Source organism: Nothobranchius furzeri, chromosome 9 (genome assembly GCF_043380555.1).
Source record: "Nothobranchius furzeri strain GRZ-AD chromosome 9, NfurGRZ-RIMD1, whole genome shotgun sequence".
In the NCBI taxonomy this organism is placed as follows: Eukaryota; Metazoa; Chordata; class Actinopteri; order Cyprinodontiformes; family Nothobranchiidae; genus Nothobranchius; species Nothobranchius furzeri.
This window is the reverse complement of record NC_091749.1, coordinates 26227448-26248261: the sequence shown is the minus strand read 5'-3', so window position 1 is coordinate 26248261 and position 20814 is coordinate 26227448. Positions and strand designations below refer to the sequence as shown.

The 20814-nt window shown below is 45.1% G+C and overlaps 1 protein-coding gene across 6 annotated transcripts in view; it reads left to right on the top strand.

Annotated features, from left to right (window-relative positions):
- Positions 1-20814, top strand: part of abcc12 (ATP-binding cassette, sub-family C (CFTR/MRP), member 12) — a 46175-nt gene that overhangs the window by 6346 nt on the left and 19015 nt on the right. For 5 of the 6 annotated variants that reach the window (XM_015953927.3, XM_015953928.3, XM_054732570.2 and 2 more), the window contains 12 exons: positions 40-188; positions 263-370; positions 479-688; positions 3628-3699; positions 9817-9941; positions 10921-10993; positions 11313-11516; positions 11909-12043; positions 12187-12277; positions 12709-12765; positions 19590-19688; positions 20322-20425. In XM_015953927.3, the coding sequence (XP_015809413.3) occupies positions 40-188; positions 263-370; positions 479-688; positions 3628-3699; positions 9817-9941; positions 10921-10993; positions 11313-11516; positions 11909-12043; positions 12187-12277; positions 12709-12765; positions 19590-19688; positions 20322-20425 (1427 nt within the window). Of the gene's footprint in view, positions 1-39; positions 189-262; positions 371-478; positions 689-3627; positions 3700-9816; positions 9942-10920; positions 10994-11312; positions 11517-11908; positions 12044-12186; positions 12278-12708; positions 12766-19589; positions 19689-20321; positions 20426-20814 lie in introns of those variants that run through there. The other variant, XM_054732573.2, reaches the window with a different exon arrangement.

Here is a 20814-nt window from a genome sequence, read left to right as displayed (position 1 = left end):
AAAACAAGTTAACGGAAAATATTTTCTTATTCATGACAGGACTGAGAAAGCGAGAGAAGAAACAACTGCAACTTGTCAGTTATATCCAGAATATAAACACCAGTATCACCGGCATCATCCCCACTATTGCCACCGTTCTCACCTTCCTGGTGCACACTTCGCTGCGTTCACCACTCAACACATCTGATGTAAGCTCAGCAGCAACGTAGCTTAGAGATCACCAAATCTGTTTGGTTTGTGTAAGCGTCTCTGTGTTTTCCAGGCTTTCACGACCATCGCCATTTTCAACTCCATGAGGTTCTGCCTTGCTCTGATGCCTCTGTCTGCGAAGGCTCTGGCTGAAGCTGCCGTGGCAATAACGCGACTGAGGGTACAACACTTAAAGCTGCAAAGTCTTCTTTGCTTCCTCTAAAATGATCTGCTGCTATTAGACTTCGTGAAGCAAACTGGTCTTGTGTCACTATGGCTTCTGTTTCAGAAACTGTTACTGGTGCAGAATCCAGAGTCCTATCTGATGCAAGAGAACGGTAGCCACTCTGCTGTAGTGATGGACAATGCCACACTTTCCTGGACCAAACCGGATGTCCAACCAGCATCCCCCACCATCCTGGATGGTCCAGATAAGGGACAAAAGACACACAGGGATGCTTCACCGACCCTGAGAAACATCTCCTTCACACTGCCTAAGGTGGGCTGTTCCTCTGAGGAGGAGAAACAAGGTCATCTCTCTCAATATTTTTGAATTTTAATGAGAAGAAGTTATCATTTTTAAACCTAATGATTGGGTGGTGGTGGAGCATCCATTTGATCTCTTTGTGTTGGAGAAGACATGGTGGCCAGTCTGGGTGTCAAACTTGATGTAGCCCTAAAATTGATAATCAGATAAACTCTGTAGTTAGATCCTGCTTTTTTTCCACTCGCGTCGTATTGCTAGGCTCAAACCATTTCTGTCACATGACCATTTAGAAACAGTGATACTAGGGATGCACATTTACCAAAATTTCTGTGTGAGGCTTATTGTGTTCCAAGAATGAAATAACTAAGAATCAACTGCTCCAACGCTGCCTTGTTGCTAAGCGCTTCGTGTTTGAGCACATTTGTTTGGTCATGTGACGAGCTCATTTCTTCCTCTCCGGTAGCCCAGTAAACATATTTCATAGCTGCTCTCTTGCGCCCTCTAGCGACACAAAATAAATTGCACCCAGCGCAGCCGAAGGACTTGAAGCAGTTAACCGGGATAAACTAGTTTACCCAGTTACAACATTAACGGCAATTAACCGGTTAACTACATACATCCCTAAGTGATACATGCATTTATTACTTCGCGTCTGGATCATTGCAATTCTCTGTATGCTGGAATTAATGAAGCCTCAATATCCAGACAACAAACTGTCCAAAATTCAGTCACTAATTTTCTGAGGGGGCCAGAATAAGGGATTATATCACTCCCATACTGGCAGCCTGCACTGGCTCCCTATTGGTTTTAGAATTTATTTTAAGATTCTTGTTTTTGTTTTTAAATCACTGCTGGGAGCTGCACCACCATATCTGTGTAACATTCTAACGCGATACGTTCCATCACAGCCACTTAGGCAGGGACGAAATTTTGATTTCAGAAGTGGGGGGGACACAGCAGGCTTGTGCGGATTTGGGGTGGGGGGTGTTATGTAAAGACCCCTTGACACGTCACGTGCCCATCTCAATAATTTTTCCATCCTTATTGAAGTGCAGTTTTGGCTGTTGACAATGGATAGGCCATTGTATTTATTGTTTTGGGTCTTTTTTTATTGTTTTTGGTGCAACATTTTCTAACAGGGAGTGAGATTCCTTTTTTATTTAATTTTTGTTTGTTATTTTTATTCATTTAGAAGTTCTGGTTCTGGACATTTCAATGTTAAATGAAGGTTTCTTTGTTGCATTTTAAAGGGTGTACTTGCATTATTATGATATATTAACATTATATTAGTGGTTATTTTGGTCTAGATAATGTTGACAATGATATCGTTTATCATCAACAATTTGTTGGACAAAATATCGTCCAGCAAAATTTGTTACTTTCCCAGGCCTAGTCAAAAGTATAAAAATTATTTATACATAAACGGTTTCTCCTGAGATCTGGCCGTTTGTTCATTTGCTGTGTTAGAGGACATGCTGAACTAATGTTTTACACATGATCATCACCCTAAACATTTGAGTGTATAAAAACATATTAAATATGTTTTTCCCTTAAAAGTGTTTAAACAGTTGTTGCATTTCAACACACAAAAAAAAATGGAAAAAATAAGATAAATCTAATGAAAAGTGTACATCTTTGACATTAAGCTTAAAAAAATCTGTTGATGATGATGATACTGTTCATTTTTCAGAGCTTTTTAATGTGAACGTATACATTGCAATAGATAAGTTTACAATAAAGTTAAATGATAAAAGTTTTGAAGTTACACTTCTACTACTACTACTACTACTAGTAATAATAATTATGATGATAATAGTAATAATAAAAAAAAATAATAATTATAATAATACGAATAAATTGTGTCTGAGGAGTCAGTTATGTGGAGGAGATGAGTTTGTAAAAGTTAGTTTTGAGTATGTTTGTGAAGGAGGAGGTGAGTCTGAGCTTATTGCAGGTCTGTCACATGTTCCAACTTACGTTTTGACTTTGAAAGAAGTCTCTTATATCCACTTTTCGTTTTCTTGACATGCTGCCTCCTGGCTGTGCCTAACTACCAAAGACTCACAAATGAACACTTATTCAAATGTTATGTAATGGAAGCTGAGCTGAGCTCTGATATTACACAGCGTCTAGTTGACGATGTGACTCAGTACCGGTGTTCCCTAGCGGCTCCAAACTAGCAAAACAACGTGAGCACGTTCTGACTGTTTCCAACTTGAGTGACAGCAGCAACAGCCAATAATACGTTAGCAAGTATCAGCAGAGCCAATAGATTAGCTTTGGGGCGGGTCTAATAGTAAACCGGTTTCCGTTTCGGTCCTAGTGCTCAACCAAATCCATTTAATGGAGCATAACATTGTTTTTGGACGGAAAAAAGTGCAGGGGACCAAAACTGCCTTTTGAAAAAGTGGGGGGGACATGTCCCACCCGTCCCCCCCCAAAAATTACGTCCCAGCACTTAGGTCTAATGCAATGGACCTTCTGGAAGTTTCAAAGGTATATCGGGTTACCAGAGGAGAGCGCGTTTTTCATTTCTTGGACCTAAATTATGGAATGGTCTCCTGCTGGTGGTCAGGCAAGCTCCATCATTGGATGTTTTTAAAGAGTAGATTAAAGACCCATTTTTTATTCTTTGGCTTTCTTATAGGAGTTAGGGTGAGTCTTGTTTTATTCTCTGTTTTTACTTGTCTCTACTGCTCGTGTCTGGGTGTGAGACGGTTTTATAATTGTATAGATTTTACTGTTTTATCAATAAATTTTATTTTATTTGAATGAAATGTTATAAAGTTGATGTGTTATTAATTGTATCATGTAAAGCACTTTGGGCATGTTAAGTGTAAGAAGGTGCTTTATAAATAAATAAATGATGATGATGATGATGATGATGATGATGATGATGATGATGATGATGATGACGATGATTCTGAAGATCTTTGGTTTATTCCCTGTAGGGAAACCTGCTTGGTGTCTGTGGGAACGTTGGGAGTGGAAAATCATCCCTCATCTCTAGTATTCTGGAGCAGGTTGTCCTTTTTTTTATTAATTTCTTTTTAATAACACTTTTTATTGAACGTCCTTTGATTTTGACGTGTAGTTGTGAATGATGCTGCTATCTGTGAAAAAGTGTGAACCCTCTAAAAATGTTTTCTGTTTGTGTTTGTCTCACTTTAATGTTTCAGATCAGTAAGTTCAGTATCAGACAACGATCACCTGTTTAAAACAAAATGCAATTCTCAAATGATAATTTAATTAATTAGGGACAAAAATGTAACCAAACCCACCTCCACCTATGTGGGAAAGTAACCGACCCGACGCTGAACTGGTTGTAACACTCATGGTGTTTGTGAGAACCACTAATGAGTCTCATTGCTGTAGAGGGATTTTCCCCCCACTCTTCTTTACAATATTACTTTGATTCAGCCACATCGGAGGGTTGTCCAGCCGGAAAAGCCTGTTTAAGGTCAAAGGTTCAGATGTTCTCCTTCTAGATGTTCTGCTAGAGATCAGAATTCATGGTTCCTATAGTTACAGCAGGTGGTTCAGGTCACTGTACCTTCAAACCTGAATTAAATAACGATCTTTCCACATAATCCAGTCCTCTTGGACCACTTTCTGATAACCTTTGAGTTTTTTATAACTGAGTTCTCGAGACATGAAAGTAAATTTCACTATAGTCGGTCTCCATCTGACAACGCAGTTTCATCTTTTAAATCAACTGTTCCATCTTTACTGTCCTCAGCATCTCAGAGGCATGTAGCAGAGGGCAATATTTTCATTTCTAGCCCCACACAAATTAATGCCTTAGTTCATAATGTTCTTTCCTCTTTACGTGTGGCATTAGATGATGTTGCCCCTATAAAAAAGAAGGTAATTAGGGACAGGAAGTTGGCTCCCTGGTTTAATTCTCATTTACGAGCCTTAAAACAAAACTCTAGAAAATTGGAGAGAACATGGCGCTCTACGCACCATGAGGAGGCCTACCTATCCTGGAAAATTAGTCTTTTGCTTTATAAAAATAAGCCTCGACAAACTAGAACTGCTTATTTTTCAGAACTAATTGAGGAGAATAAGCATAATCCTAAATTTCTTTTCAGTACAGTTGCTAAACTTACACAGAATCATAGCTCTGAGCCATCTATTCCCCTAGCCCTCAGCAGTAATGACTTCATGGGATTTTTCACGAGTAAAATTAAGAATTCTATTAGAAACAAAATCTTTAGCATCCTCCCTAATGCAATTTCTTCTTCCTCAGTAAGTGAGGCAGCATCAGAGGTAACTGTAGAACCTCTTCTGTGCTTGAACCGTTTTGATCCAGTGGAGCTTTCAGAGTTATCAAAAATATTAGCTTCATCTAAACCTTCTACTTGCATTTTAGATCCAATCCCAACCAAATTATTTAAAGAAGCATTTCCTTTGGTTACTGCCCCCATTCTAGATATAATCATTATATCCTTAGTAAATGGATACGTACCACTGGATTTTAAGGTTGCTGTAATCAAACCTTTACTTAAGAAGCCTTCACTGGATCCAGATGACCCAATGAATTGTAGACCAATATCTAACCTTCCATTTTTATCCAAAGTCCTGGAGAAAATAGTGGCCATCCAAGTATGTGAGCATTTAAACACTAATTATCTGTTTGAGGAATTTCAGTCTGGTTTTCGTCACGTTGAGAGCAGGAGGTTTGGACCCAAAATTCAGATATCCAGACTACTCAGGCAGGAGCGGTTGAAAAAGTAAAATCCTTTATTTAGGAAAATAACCAAAAATCCAAAGGGAAGGAGGCCAAACCTAATAACTAAACTCAGACATAAACCAAAAGCTCACTTACTGAGCAGAGACCTAGAGACTAGTAGGGAGGGACAAAACAACGCTGACATAAGACAACAACATTGGACCGACAAGAACAAGGAGACAAGGAGGGCTTATATAGACAGGAAGGAGCAATTAGGGAAACAGGAAGCAGGTGTGTGGAGTGAGGCTGGAGGGAAGGCAGGTGGCAACAATTATCTGGATGGGGAAGAGAACCAGTGGAGGGCAGATAAACCTAACACTATATAAAACACAAAACTAAACCTAAAGACTAAGGGAAGGACTCACACAAACACATACACATACTGACACACACAAACTCATACACACATACAATGAACTGGGGAACAAGAGGCTGGGGCTATAACTTAAGACACACAACAGAGATGCAGACAAATGATACATGAGGGTGCTAAGAGAACACAAAAGGAGAACCTGGAGTGGGAACTGGAGGAGCTGGGGAACAAAGGGACACAGAACATGACAGTTTTAGAGAGTATCAGAGCACTGAAACTGCATCAATGAGAGTTACAAATGATATTCTCATGGCCTCAGATAAGAATCTTGTGTCTGTTCTAGTTTTATTAGATCGTAGTGCTGCTTTTGACACAGTAGATCACAATGTTCTTGTAGAAAGGCTTGAACATGTTGCAGGGATCAACGGAACAGCGCTAGGCTGGTTTAAATCCTACCTGTCTGACAGATTTCATTTTGTAAATGTACATGACAAATCTTCTTCATACTCCAGGGTTACTTGTGGAGTACCACAGGGTTCAGTGCTTGGACCGATTCTTTTTACTATATACAGTGGGGCAAAAAAGTATTTAGTCAGCCACCGATTGTGCAGGTTCTCCCACTTAAAATGAAGACAGAGGTCAGTAATTTACATCATTGGTACACTTCAACTGTGAGAGACAGAATGTAAAAAAAATCCATGAATTCACATGGCAGGATTTTTAAAGAATTTATTTGTAAATCAGGGTAGAAAATAAGTATTTGGTCAATAACAAAAATTCAACTCAATATTTTGTAACATAACCTTTGTTGGCAATAACAGAGGTCAAATGGTTACTATAGGTCTTTACCAGGTTTGCACACACAGTAGCTGGTATTTTGGCCCATTCCTCAATGTAGATCTTCTCGAGAGCAGTGATGTTTTGGGGCTGTCGCCGAGCAACACAGACTTTCAACTCCCTCCACAGATTTTCTATGGGGTTGAGGTCTGGAGACTGGCTAGGCCACTCCAGGACTTTCAAATGCTTCTTACGGAGCCACTCCTTTGTTGCCCGGGCGGTGTGTTTGGGATCATTGTCGTGTTGGAAGACCCAGCCACGTTTCATCTTCAAAGCTCTCACTGATGGAAGGAGCTTTTGGCTCAGAATCTCACGATACATGGCCCCATTCATTCTGTCCTTAACACGAATCAGTCGTCCTGTCCCCTTGGCAGAAAAACAGCCCCAAAGCATGATGTTCCCACCCCATGCTTCACAGTAGGTATGGTGTTCTTGAGATGAAACTCAGTATTCTTCTTCCTCCAAACACGACGAGTTGAGTTTATACCAAAAAGTTCTACTTTGGTTTCATCTGACCACATGACATTGTCCCAATCCTCTGCTGTATCATCCATGTGCTCTCTGGCAAACTTCAGACGGGCCTGGACATGCACTGGCTTCAGCAGCGGAACACGTCTGGCACTGCAGGATTTGATTCCCTGCCATTGTAGTGCGTTACTGATGGTGACCTTTGTTACTGTGGTCCCAGCTCTCTGCAGGTCATTCACCAGGTCCCCCGTGTGGTTCTGGGATTCTTGCTCACCGTTCTCATGATCATTTTGACCCCACGGGATGAGATCTTGCGTGGAGCCCCAGATCGAGGGAGATTATCAGTGGTCTTGTATGTCTTCCATTTTCTGATAATTGCTCCCACAGTTGATTTTTTCACACCAAGCTGCTTGCCTATTGTAGATTCACTCTTCCCAATCTGGTGCAGGTCTACAATTCTTTTCCTGGTGTCCTTCGAAAGCTCTTTGGTCTTGGCCATAGTGGAGTTTGGAGTCTGACTGTTTGAGGCTGTGGACAGGTGTCTTTTATGCAGATAATGAGTTCAAACAGGTGCCATTAATGCAGGTAACGAGTGGAGGACAGAAAAGCTTCTTAAAGAAGACATTACAGGTCTGTGAGAGCCACAGACCTTCCTTGTTTGAAGTGACCAAATACTTATTTTCCACCCTGATTTACAAATAAATTCTTTAAAAATCCTGCCATGTGAATTCATGGATTTTTTTTTCACATTCTGTCTCTCACAGTTGAAGTGTACCTATGATGTAAATTACTGACCTCTGTCATCATTTTAAGTGGGAGAACTTGCACAATCGGTGGCTGACTAAATACTTTTTTGCCCCACTGTATATGCTCCCAATTGGTAAAATCATTAGTCAGCATGGGATAAACTTTCACTGTTATGCTGACAATACTCAGTTATATTTATCTATTAACCCTGATGAACCTAATCGGTTGGGTAGATTACAGGCTTGTCTTGAGGACATAAAAAATTGGATTACTCTAAACTTTTTGCTTTTAAACCAAGACAAGACGGAAGTTCTCATCTTTGGACCAGAAATCCAGAAAAGGAAATTGCTTAGTCAATCACCTGACCTGAATGGCATTATATTTATCTCCGAGAACAAAGGAACCTTGGTGTTATCTTTGACCAGGACATGTCATTCAAATCCCAGGTTAAACAGGTTTGTAGGATTTCCTTTTTCCACCTTCGGAATATTGCTAAGGTTAGAAGCATCCTTTCCAAGAGTGATGCTGAAAAACTAGTTCATGCATTTATTACATCAAGACTGGATTACTGTAATTCATTACCCTCAGGAAGTCCACAGAATGTAGTTAAAAGTCTTCAGCTTGTCCAAAATGCTGCAGCTAGAGTTCTGATGAGAATTAAAAAGAGAGATCATATCTCTCCTGTCTTAGCTTCCCTACGTTGGCTACCTGTTAAATTCAGAATAGATTTTAAGATCATTCTTCTCACATATAAAGCTCTTAATAATCAAGCTCCATCATACATCAGTGATCTGATTGTTCCATACGTTCCTAACCGAGCACTTCGCTCTCAGACTGCAGGTTTACTGGTGGAACCCAGAATATCTAAAATTAGGATGGGAGGCAGATCTTTTAGTTATCAGGCTCCTCTCCTGTGGAACCAGCTCCCAGCCTTAGTCCGTGAGGCAGACACCTTGTCTACTTTTAAGACTAGGCTTAAAACATTTTTATTTGATAGGGCCTATGGTTAAAATCTGATGTTAGCCTAAATCAGGACAAGTGGGGGAGTAGAGGGAGGTGGAGTGTACAGTCGGTAAAGACGGCTCTCTCTTGCCCTGACTCCAACATGCCTCCATCTAAAAAGGCCAGGTTATCCAGAGTTATCTCTGTAGTTATGCTGCTATAGGCTTAGACCGCTGGAGGATACACTGACCACTTTTCACACTCTACTACCTTCTTCTACAATCTGCTCTTTAACTGTATTATTTCCTGCAATTTCAAGTGTTTTTCTCCCCAGAAGAAGCTACAATGATGTTCTGCTGTGGTGGCCTCATGGAGGGGGCCATCGTCTAGCACACTGCTGCTAACCACTTAAACATTCTCCCTCTCCTGATAATAACTTTTTGCTTTCCTTGACGTTGGATGTGCTACTACTAGTTTATCCGTTTTATTATAGATCCACTAGGATAAATACAATAAAGTTTATCTCTCGCCAAATAGAATATTTTCTAAGAAATCACAGTGTAACCATTGGCACATTGCTTGGTGTGTGTGTGTGTGTGTGTGCGTGTGCGCGCGTGTGTGTGTGTGTGCGTGTGCGCGTGCGTGTGTGTGTGTGTGTGTGTGTGTGTGTGTGTGTGTGTGTGTGTGTGTGTGTGTGTGTGTGTGTGTGTGTGTGTGTGTGTGTGTGTGTGTGTGTCTGCTCTGTCTTCTCGATCCCCAGTGAGTCGTGGTGGATGGCTGCTTATACTGAGCCAGGATCCTCTGGAGGTTTCTTCCTGTTAAAAGGGAGTTTTTCTCTCCACTGTCGCTAAATGCTTGCTTAGTATGAGGATTTTTGTAAAGTCACTGACACTAGTCAGTGAATTGATGCAATTTGCTGGGTTCCTTATATAGGAAACATTATTTCTGACTGGCTTAATGAACTGACCTGAATTGGAAAGTTTATTATGTGAAGTGCCTTGAGATGACTCTTGTGATTTGGCGCTATATAAATAAAATTGAATTGAATTGAAAATAATGATGTCATGACTGTCCTTTACTTTCTATTCTGTCTTTTAGATGCACCTCCTTCAGGGCTCCATCACAGCCGACGGGACATTTGCCTACGTTTCCCAACAGGCCTGGATTTTCCATGGGACAGTTCAAGACAATATCCTGATGGGGGAACTTTTAGATCAGGCCAAGTAATAAACACGCTCACTATTTTCACCACTAACCTGTGAACCATGACTGTAGCTTTCATAGCTTCTTTTGTTTGGTAACACTCTCATGTTCAGGTTATCAATCTGAGGCAATATTTAACTCAGAGAAAGTGAAGTCTGTGTTACAAGACCAGAGGTCATCTCTGTAGTATCCCAGCTTTATTAACAGAACCGCTCTTCGTGCTTCCAGGATGGTGAAAGGCTGATCCAGGTGCAGTGGAGTTTATGGAGAGTAAATAGCTGTTATGTAACAGGGCCCATCATAAACTACTGTGGATTGCATAAAACTCTTTAAAGCGTTGTTAACTTGGTAATCCAGTAGCAGCGTCATTCAGACATCTGTTTAAAAACATTTCTTAAGAAACCCTTTCACTGCCATCTGTTGTTCTCTTGGGCATGTGAACACGCTATATAAATAAAGCTAAATTTGAATTTTGCAATTGACCTACAACAGCTTCGGTATGTTCTTACTGTGTCTTGTTTCTAACTCCATGTTTGGTTCTATTTAAAACACAGAAAAATGTGTTTTAAATAGAACCAAACATGGAGTTGACCTACAACAGTCCTGATCCCTTGCTGCACCACAAACGCTAGACTCTGCTGCAGCAGATATTGATGCAACAGAATTCCTCGTAAGTTTCATGCTTAATTGATTATGTAAAGGTTTATAAAGTCATGCCAATAGTCTTTGGATATCCCACCTAATCAATGCAAGCATGTCTGGAGTGGAGAGAGCTGACTGACCTGCAGAGAACCGCCCAAAACCCAAAAGAACTCCTTTAGTAAGAATTAGAGTGCATGGAAGGGCATCCTTATACTTTTGGCAATACAGTGCATCTGCCATGGGCAGGCTAGTAATTAATTTTAACTTTGACATTAAAATATACTTATTTAAATGCTTCTTTATGTCGTTATTCCTTGAGTGTCAGCCTGTAACCCGTTTGATGCTGATCTTCCTCAGGTACGACAGGGTTCTGGATGTGTGTAGCCTCAGAGCTGATCTGAAGATGCTGCCCTGTGGGGATCAAACAGAGGTCAGGTGACATGGCAACACCAGATTACAACAGCTCGCTAACATGCCCTGCTCTTTGACCAGATGACTTACAGTTAGTGAGCCAAACTAATCAATACAGGAAAATCAGTCACCATTTATGTGAAAGGTCAAGAAACAAAAAGGCTTCTGTTTGGTTCTGGTTCTGAAAGTTTTAAGAGTTTCTGTTTATGTTTATTTATTTGTACCATGACGAACCTTTGATCTAGTTTCAACACAACATTTTATTTAGCACCGTGTCGGATCTATGGTTCGTTTATAGGAAAAGTGGATTTTTAGAGGTCCTCCTTTTCTCCTTTCAGATTGGAGAGAGGGGTCTAAACTTGTCAGGAGGACAGAAGCAGAGGGTCAGCCTGGCCAGAGCGGTCTACTCCAACAAAGACATCTTCCTCCTGGATGATCCTCTCTCTGCTGTTGACGCTCATGTGGGGAAACACATTTTTGAAGAATGCATTAAAAAGGAGCTTCAAGGAAAATCTGTTATTCTTGTTTCACACCAACTCCAGGTAGGAGCGGGAAAACGGTTTCATTCTTTAGCTGAACACTATCTCGTTGTACCAGGATGAGCTGAGAGTTTGGTGTTTGAAGTAATTAGCGACTCTCAGAAAGTCTGACTCAACCTTACACCCTCATTTGTTTTGATGAGCTTTAGTCAGGAATCTACACAAAGCTTTATAAATGAGGCCCCAGGTCCTTGTTTAACCTCCTGAGTCCCAATCATTTGTTAGTTAGCTTTTTTAAATTATCCTTGAGTTCACAAACAAACAAACCAACAAGCAAACAAACAACATCTCTACTAAAGATAAGAGCCTCTAAAGTTGTTATAAAAGTGATAACACTCCACTCTTAGACTGTGCGAAGGGCTGAGCTTAGGCCTGTTGTTTCTTTGGTTTTCTAGTATTTGGAGTTCTGTGATGACATCCTGGTTCTTGAAGATGGAGAGGTCCTGGAGGCTGGAGATCACCAGACACTGATGAAGGCAGATGGACGCTATGCCCAGCTGATCCGGAACTACCAAATGGAACAATCCAAAGTAAGACATTTCTTTTATGTCGTCTTCAATAATTTAAAGCTCAAAAGCATTAAATAAAGGTTTTGCTATTAACTAGGAACAAAGCATTCCTTAAGCTGAGTCACTGTAACCAGAACAAGGTGTAACTTTCTTTTCATTTTTAGACTCAGAAAGAGGAGGAGGAGGTGCCACCTAATGATGCTGCTGAGACGAAAGAGCTCAGGCAGCGTACCGACAGCGGCATAGAGAACCCCGGTATGAAAACAAGGAAGAAAAATATTTGTTTTATGAGAGAAATGTTGATTCCTCTTTGAAAAATAGCAGGACACAGGAAAACTGTTTGTGATGCTTTGTTGCAGAGACTTGAAAGAATAAATGTTTGGAAGCTAGAACAATCACAGTTATGTCACAGATAGAGACTTGTTTTTGACATGACCTAATGTCTCATTGTGCTCTTGGTAGCAACAGCTAAACTGTCACCAGGAGACTGTCAAAGCCAAACCAGCAGTTATAAACTGAAATGCTGCAAGATAAGAGTAAAAGCAGCAGCAATAGTTTACTAAAACATGTAGCTTTGTCTGCTGCACGATCTGACAGGCCTGGTTACATTAGTGAGTATATTGTTTGATGAAATTAACTCCATTTGCATCTTTGAGCATTATAATAATAACACCTCCTCGTTTCAGCTTTTGACATGTCAGATGAAACGGAGGATGGGACAACAGCCGACCAACCTCAGAAACGTGAGTCTGAAAAATAAACTCAGTTCATGGTTGGTGCTGGGTCCAGATGTTTCATTCCTGGCACTGAGATCAGGACACATTGTTAGTGGCCTGTACAAACCTAGAGACTACAGGGGCCTCATTTATCAAGCTTGCTTACGCACAAAACAAGGTCAGGAAACTGCGTAAGCAACTTTCCACGCAAACTTTGGGATTTATGAAAGAAAATGTTGCAGAAAAATGTGCGCAACTTTAAGCTGACTAAGGACCTGGCTTACGCACATTTTGGACATGGAGAGCACCTGCAGTGCTGCTGCTGAGAAGGATAAGATTTTGAAATCCTGCAGCATTACCGCTTGTACCGCTTCATTTTCACACAGAACAAGATCCACAAGGCACTTTGCATTGACCATTTATGGCAGAAAGTGGGCGTGGTGAGTGCGGGATCAAAAAACAGCTGAGCACATTTCTAGAAAGTTTCTGATTTATGAAGCGGAAATTGCGTGCAGCTGTGCGTACTCAGTGTTTGCTAGATCACAAACCTACATGGCGTAAGTACTTTTTTTTTTGCTGAGCTTGAGTACGGTTTTAGTAAGGATTCTACGCAACGTATGGTAAATGAGACCCCTGCTCTCTTAGTAATTAATTTTTACAGCATAAAGATTAACTATAAATCATGTTACAATAAGGACATCATTTCATTTAGGGAAATTATACAGAAATAAATTTTCTGGTTTACAGAGGTAGTGCACATGTTTATTACTTAAAAGAAGTAGAAATGATCTTTTATAAAGCACCTCTCAAGATAAAAATCACAAGAACAAAATAAAATATAAAAATGAATAAACTGATTAAGAAATATAATATTAAAATAGGGGGAAAGCAAAATTTTACATTAAAAAATGTGAAGAAATAAATGCAAAAGAAAAAGTTTGTTATGGCCCGGGATCCCGAGAAAGACAGAATTGGTTAAAACTGAACAGGTGGTCACTCCAAAAGCCAGCTTGATCAGGCGAGTCTTCAGCTGCTTTTTAAAGGAGACCACTGAGTCCACTGATCTCAGGCTCAGGGGGAGAGAGGTCCAGAGTCTGGGGGCCATAGCAGCAGATGATGTCACCTTTGGTCTTTAAAATGGTGCTGCATAACCAGTAGGCTTTGGTCACTGGACCTCAGGGGCCTGCTGGGGGTGTAGGGACTAAGAAGATCACCAATGTAAGATGGTGCTTGTCCATGTAAGGCCCTTTAGACCAGAACCAGGATCTTGAAATGAACTCTGAAGTTGACTGGCAGCCAGTGAAGCTGGAGGAGAAGCAGGGTGATGTGGGTGTGTTTGGAGGACTTGGTCAGAAGCCGAGCACAGGCATTCTGAACCACCTGTAGACGGTTCAGGGAGGTTCTGCTCAGACACGTGAAAAGAGAGTTACAGTAGTCTAACCCCAGTTTCACACTAGAAGCATTAGCGGTGCGGAACGGCAGCGGAACATCACTGCTTCAAATATAATCCATTATAGTCTATAGAGTGTTTCAATCAGTTGAAACACTCTATAGGCTCTATAGGCAGGCCTCTATTTCTATTTGAGCAAAATGAACTAATGGTTCGCTGGAGTTTTTGACAATTAAAATTGCGCCCACATTTTCAAAGTTAAACACATTTCTTTTAACAATGGTAGTTTCTGCTTCAGCCCTCTCCCCCCTCCCCCTGCACAGCGGCCGCAAACTCACTGATGCGCCTGCAGCCTCTCAGAGTTCCTGCTGCTCTAAACATTTAAAATAATTATTTCATTTTCTGTTCCTCACTTCTGATTACCTTCAATGTGTCACACCCGGTCATGTCTCCCCGTTTAGTTCAGCCTTGTGTCTCGTTAATTATTCCCACCTGCCTCTCGTTTCCCAATCACCTTAGCTCCCAACCCTCCTGTATTTAAACCCTGTCTGTTCTTTGTACTGTGTCGGATCATTGTTTCATTGTCCAGCGTGCGTTCCAATAAATCTGTGTTAAAGAATCCTACCTGTCGGCCTGTTTACTCCCCGGTCTGGATCCACGCCTTTCCTCCGCTCCACTCCGCAGCGCACCTGACAGAATGATCCGACCCAAACCCGTTGTGAGATCCAGCAAGGAGATTCTCCCGTGGGAGCACCTGCTTCAGTGGCTCACCCCGAGCCACCACCCAGCTTCTCCATCGCCTTCCCCTGCTCCAGTTTTGCCTCGCCGAAAACGCCGTCCACGGCCGTCAGCCGCAGCAATCCTCGCTGCTCTCCCGGAACCGGACGAGGGGTCGGACCGGGAGCCGCTTCCGGATCGCTCCAGCTTCGTGGGCACCCGCCTGGCTGTGTGCTCCCCGGGAGTTGGCCCACGGCGTGGGGAGGCATGCCGGGCTCCACCGCAGCGGCTGGTCCCTGGACGGAGCCGCGAGCTCGCTGCAGTTCGGGCTCAGTGCGCCAACTTGGACACGCCCCCAGTCAGACCAGCAGTCCCGTCTCCGGTCCAACCAGCGCCTTCGTCATCTGCAGGCGGAGGAACCACGCCCACAGCCCAGCTGATGGAGCTCCAGGCGGAACTTGACCGGATCCGCCAGCTCGTCAGCCTCCAGGAGAGTCACCTGGACACTCTATCCTCCCCGAACCGCCAGGAGAGGAGCGAGCCCGTCCACCCAGCGGAGCTCGCTGGTCTCCGGGCTGAACTGGCCCAGCTCCATCGAACCCTCAACCTCCAGAAGCTTCAGCTGGACGGGCTGTCCCCCCTGCTCTCACGGCTTCCAGCCCTACCAGTTCCACCACTTCCAGTCCAGCCTGTCCAGGCAGCCCCTCCTGCAGCTGCCTCGCCTCCACTCCAGAGGGCCCAGAAGCAGAAGGGACGGGCTCAGAAGCAGAAGGGATGGGCCCAGAAGCAGACGGTTCCGGTTCTGGCCCCGAAGCGGACGGGTCGGTCCCAGCAGTCGGCGGTCCAGCAGTCGGCGGTCCAGCAGTCGGCGGTCCAGCAGTCCCCGGACCAGAAGTCGACGCCCCCGGACCAGAAGTCGACGCCCCCGGACCAGAAGTCGACGCCCCCGGACCAGAAGTCGACGCCCCCGGACCAGAAGTCGACGGTCCAGAAGTCGACGGTCCAGGGTCCTGTGGCCGACGCCCCTGCCCGTCCTGTGGCCGTCGCCCCCTCCTCTGATGACGACGTGTCCGAAGTCGTCGCCCCCTCCTCTGATGACGACGTGTCCGAAGTCGTCGCCCCCTCCTCTGATGACGACGTGTCCGAAGTCGTCGCCCCCTCCTCTGATGACGACGTGTCCGAAGTTGTCGCCCCCTCCTCTGATGACGACGTGTCCGAAGTCGTCGCCCCCTCCTCTGATGACGACGTGTCCGAAGTCGTCGCCCCCTCCTCTGATGACGACGTGTCCGAAGTCGTCGCCCCCTCTTCTGATGACGTCGCGTCCGATGACGTCGCCCCCTCTTCTGATGACGACGCGTCCGATGACGTCGCCTCCTCTTCTGATGACGTCGCGTCCGATGACGTCGCCTCCTCTTCTGATGACGTCGCGTCCGATGACGTCGCCTCCTCTTCTGATGACGTCGCGTCCGATGACGTCGCCTCCTCTTCTGATGACGTCGCGTCCGATGACGTCGCCTCCTCTTCTGATGACGTCGCGTCCGATGACGTCGCCTCCTCTTCTGATGACGTCGCGTCCGATGACGTCGCCTCCTCTTCTGATGACGTCGCGTCCGATGACGTCGCCTCCTCTTCTGATGACGTCCCGTCCGATGACGTCGCCTCCTCTTCTGATGACGTCCCCGAAGTCGGCTCGTCTGACGACGTCGCCGCCTCCTCTGATGACGTCCCCGAAGTCGGCTCGTCTGACGACGTCGCCGCCTCCTCTGATGACGTCCCCGAAGTCGGCTCGTCCGACGACGTCGCCGCCTCCTCTGATGACGTCCCCGAAGTCGGCTCGTCCGACGACGTCGCCGCCTCCTCGTCTGGGGATGCTCTTTGCACTCAAGAGGCCGACGCTCCATCCAGCCCAGCGTCTCCACGGTCTCCGGTTCCGATGGTGGTTTTGAGGGCAACGCCGGCCCAGCCTGCAGTGACTTTGTCGCCGGCCCAGCCTGCAGTGACTTTGTCGCCGGCCCAGCCTGCAGAGCTCCTCCTCTGCCGCAGGCGCCGGCCTCCAGAGGCCCGTCGCCTCCTCTTCTGCCGCAGGCGCCGGCCTCCAAGGGCCCGTCGCCTCCTCTTCTGCCGCAGGCGCCGGCCTCCAAGGGCCCGTCGCCTCCTCTTCTGCCGCAGGCGCCGGCCTCCAAGGGCCCGTCGCCTCCTCATCTGCCGCAGGCGCCGGCCTCCAAGGGCCCGTCGCCTCCTCATCTGCCGCAGGCGCCGGCCTCCAAGGGCCCGTCGCCTCCTCATCTGCCGCAGGCGCCGGCCTCCAAGGGCCCGTCGCCTCCTCATCTGCCGCAGGCGCCGGCCTCCAAGGGCCCGTCGCCTCCTCATCTGCCGCAGGCGCCGGCCTCCAAGGGCCCGTCGCCTCCTCTGCCGCAGGCGCCGGCCTCCAAGGGCCCGTCGCCTCCTCTGCCTCAGACGCCGGCTTCCAAGAGCCTGTCGTCGCCTCCTCCTCTACCCCTCTGGTGGTCCCTCTGTTCCTCTGGGCCCTTCCTCCTGGTTCCCCTCCTCCCACCCTGCTCCTCGTTCCTGTGGGCGTCTGGGATCCGCCCCTTGAGGGGGGGGTACTGTCACACCCGGTCATGTCTCCCCGTTTAGTTCAGCCTTGTGTCTCGTTAATTATTCCCACCTGCCTCTCGTTTCCCAATCACCTTAGCTCCCAACCCTCCTGTATTTAAACCCTGTCTGTTCTTTGTACTGTGTCGGATCATTGTTTCATTGTCCAGCGTGCGTTCCAATAAATCTGTGTTAAAGAATCCTACCTGTCGGCCTGTTTACTCCCCGGTCTGGATCCACGCCTTTCCTCCGCTCCACTCCGCAGCGCACCTGACACAATGGTGTCTGTTTGTTGCAACCACCAGGTACAAAAACTAACTTGTTTTTATTTGACTATTTTTCTGTCCTGTCTGTTTATTATCTTCCTGCATCTCCTCTCAATCCTAAAGAGAAACTGCTACCTGGGTTCATATATATTCACCTTATGAGTTACCTTTGAACTGCAGTTCTAAGAGATCTACCGACCGCTAAAACAGCGGAGTGCTCGCTGCTTGCCGGCCTCATCAGTGAGGTGCGTCACCGAGGACAAAACAGGTGATGTGCCCCAATCCACAGCAGCGAAACGCATCAGGCACAAATAAAAGACAGAAAACATAAAAGGAAATGAGCCGACATGAACGATCGCGTGTTAAATTAGTTTTTGAGGTGGCGACACCTGATTTGATAATGTTACTGTGGCCATGCTCAGGACGCAGATGTCTGGAGCGCGTCAACAATCAGAGCTTTGCATGCGCAAGCTGGTCAAGGTTAGGATGGGGGTGAGGGGAATGTTAAATTGCAAGAGGGTAAAGGTCACAATTTGGTTAAATGTCCGTTTTACGGCGGGTGTCAGTACTGACGCTCTGGCACAGCGCGTTGCCTCCCGACGCGCAGGAGCTTGTCACCTGCTGACAGCAGGCTGCTGTCTTTTCCGTGGACTGCATCTTGCCGGTCATTATCACGTGACAGCAACTAGTCAATGACAGGCATAAAAAGTCACTATAGAGCGGTGAAGTCGACTAGTGACTAATTCATACAACCCCTACTGCTCCCCAGAGTGTTCTGCAGCATAATCAGCACGTTCTCTTTGAACTTGATATCAAATTTTCGCCTCCTCTTCGTCTCCGCATGGTTAAAGTTACCCTCGCGGTCTATCACTGGCAAATCAAAAGTGAGACGGGTGACACAACCGCCCCCGTACTTCCTTGTTACCACATTCCACCCAGCCACAATAAAAAACCGGCCATTATTCACCTCCGCCGACTCCGACACCGGCCAAATATGATACCCGGCAGTAAATTAAATACAGGCTAATATTAGAGGATTTACGGTATGTTTTTATTTTGAATGGAGCGGACCACAGGAAGAATAGTCTTCAGTATGGTGAAGACTAATGGGGATCCTTAAATAAACAAATAAACCCCCACCCCACCTCCCGGTCTCACATTTGGCAGCATAGAGAGGAGTCCGCGAGCAGAGTTATTGTAAGTTCACATATTATGTTTTTCAGTTTTTGTAATTGAAGAAACATAAAAAATAATTTGCAAAACAGGACAGAGTGGTTATTATAGCGCTAAGTTCACATTTTCTTTACAACCCCCCCCAAAACAGCTGTTCTGTTTATGGCAGAACAGTCTGCACTTAGCAGGGAAGAATATTTGCTGCTAAGGGTAATAGCCAATTGTAGTAGAGCCCTTCTAGCCAATCAGAGGCGAGAAAGGCGAGATCTTCCTAGGACATCCTATGATTCCAAATGCCCCTCGGTGTGAAAAGGACCTCTATGAAGGTCTCGAGTAAACCGTTCTGCTGCCATTTTGTGCCGCTGATGCTTCCAGTGTGAAACCGGAGTAATCATGAGGAGATGAAGGTGTGGAAAACAGTCTCAAGGTCATAGGGGGACAGAATGGGAATCAGCATAGCAATTATCCTGGGATGGAAGAAGGAAGAGCGAACAAGAGAACTGACATGAGAATCCAGGGTGAGAGCTGGGTCAAAGGTCACACCAAGATTCCTGACAGAGGGTTTGCTGTGAGAAGCAAGCTGAAAGGTTACAAAGGACCTCTGGTGGTCAGAAGAAGTAACAAGAAAAATTCAATGTAAATTTAAAAATCAAATAAACCTAAAAATCTTTGATCATTCCGTAAATACCTTATTATTTAATCCTGTTTAGCTGCTGCAAAGTCTGGTGATCAGCTGGTTAGTCAGGAGTCATCCACAGAGGGATCCGTGTCCTGGAGAGTCTACCACCACTACTGCAAGGCAGCTGGAGGTATGAGACACACACACACACACACACACACACACACACACACACACACACACACACACACACACACACACACTCACTCACTCACTCACTCACTCACTCACTCACTCACTCACTCACTCACAGTCACTCTCACACAATCTCTCTCTCACTAACTCACTCACTCACCCATTCACTCACTCACACATTCACTCACTCACTGACTCACGTACACATACCTACACACACGTGCACACACACACACACGTGCACACACACACACACGCACGCACGCACACACACACACATGAACAAATACACACACACACACACACACGCACATGAACAAATACACACACACACACGTACACACACACACACACACACACACACACATGAACAAATACACACACACACACACACACACACACGCACGCACGCACACACACGCACACACACACACACACACACACACACATGAACAAATACACACACGCACATGAACAAACACACACACACACACACACACACACACACATGAACAAATACACACACGCACATGAACAAACACACACACACACACACACATGAACAAATACACACACACACGCACGCACCTCTTGGTTGGTTCAGGTCTGTGTAACTGTGTTGCTGCAGGCTACATTGTGACCTTCCTCACCATCCTGAACATAGTCCTGATGATGGGCTCCACGGCTTTCAGCAGCTGGTGGCTCAGCCACTGGCTGGAGCAGGGTGACGGGGTGAGATCTTTGTTTTCTTACTGACAAAAGCTACTCAGCTGCTTTTTATAAATAAACGTTAGTCTTCTGTGAAATTCAGCCATAAGGAAGCCGTTTGTCATCTTTCACAGTGAAAAACTCTAAGATGCTGGCCCAGTCTAATTCTAATCTTATAAATTAGAAGACCTTATGGTCCGTTAAATTCAACCTTCCTGCTGCTATTTGCTGGGTAGTAATTCATGTTTTTGCTGTCAAAGATAAAGATTCGAGGTCAGTCTCTTCAAAGAACAAAATGTGAATACCACAAGGCTCCATTCTAGGATGACTGCTTTGTAGCTCTTGTAGTTGCTGTTCAGATGTTTGAAGATGATCCTATCCTTTATGTATGTACAAAGACTACATCAGGCTGC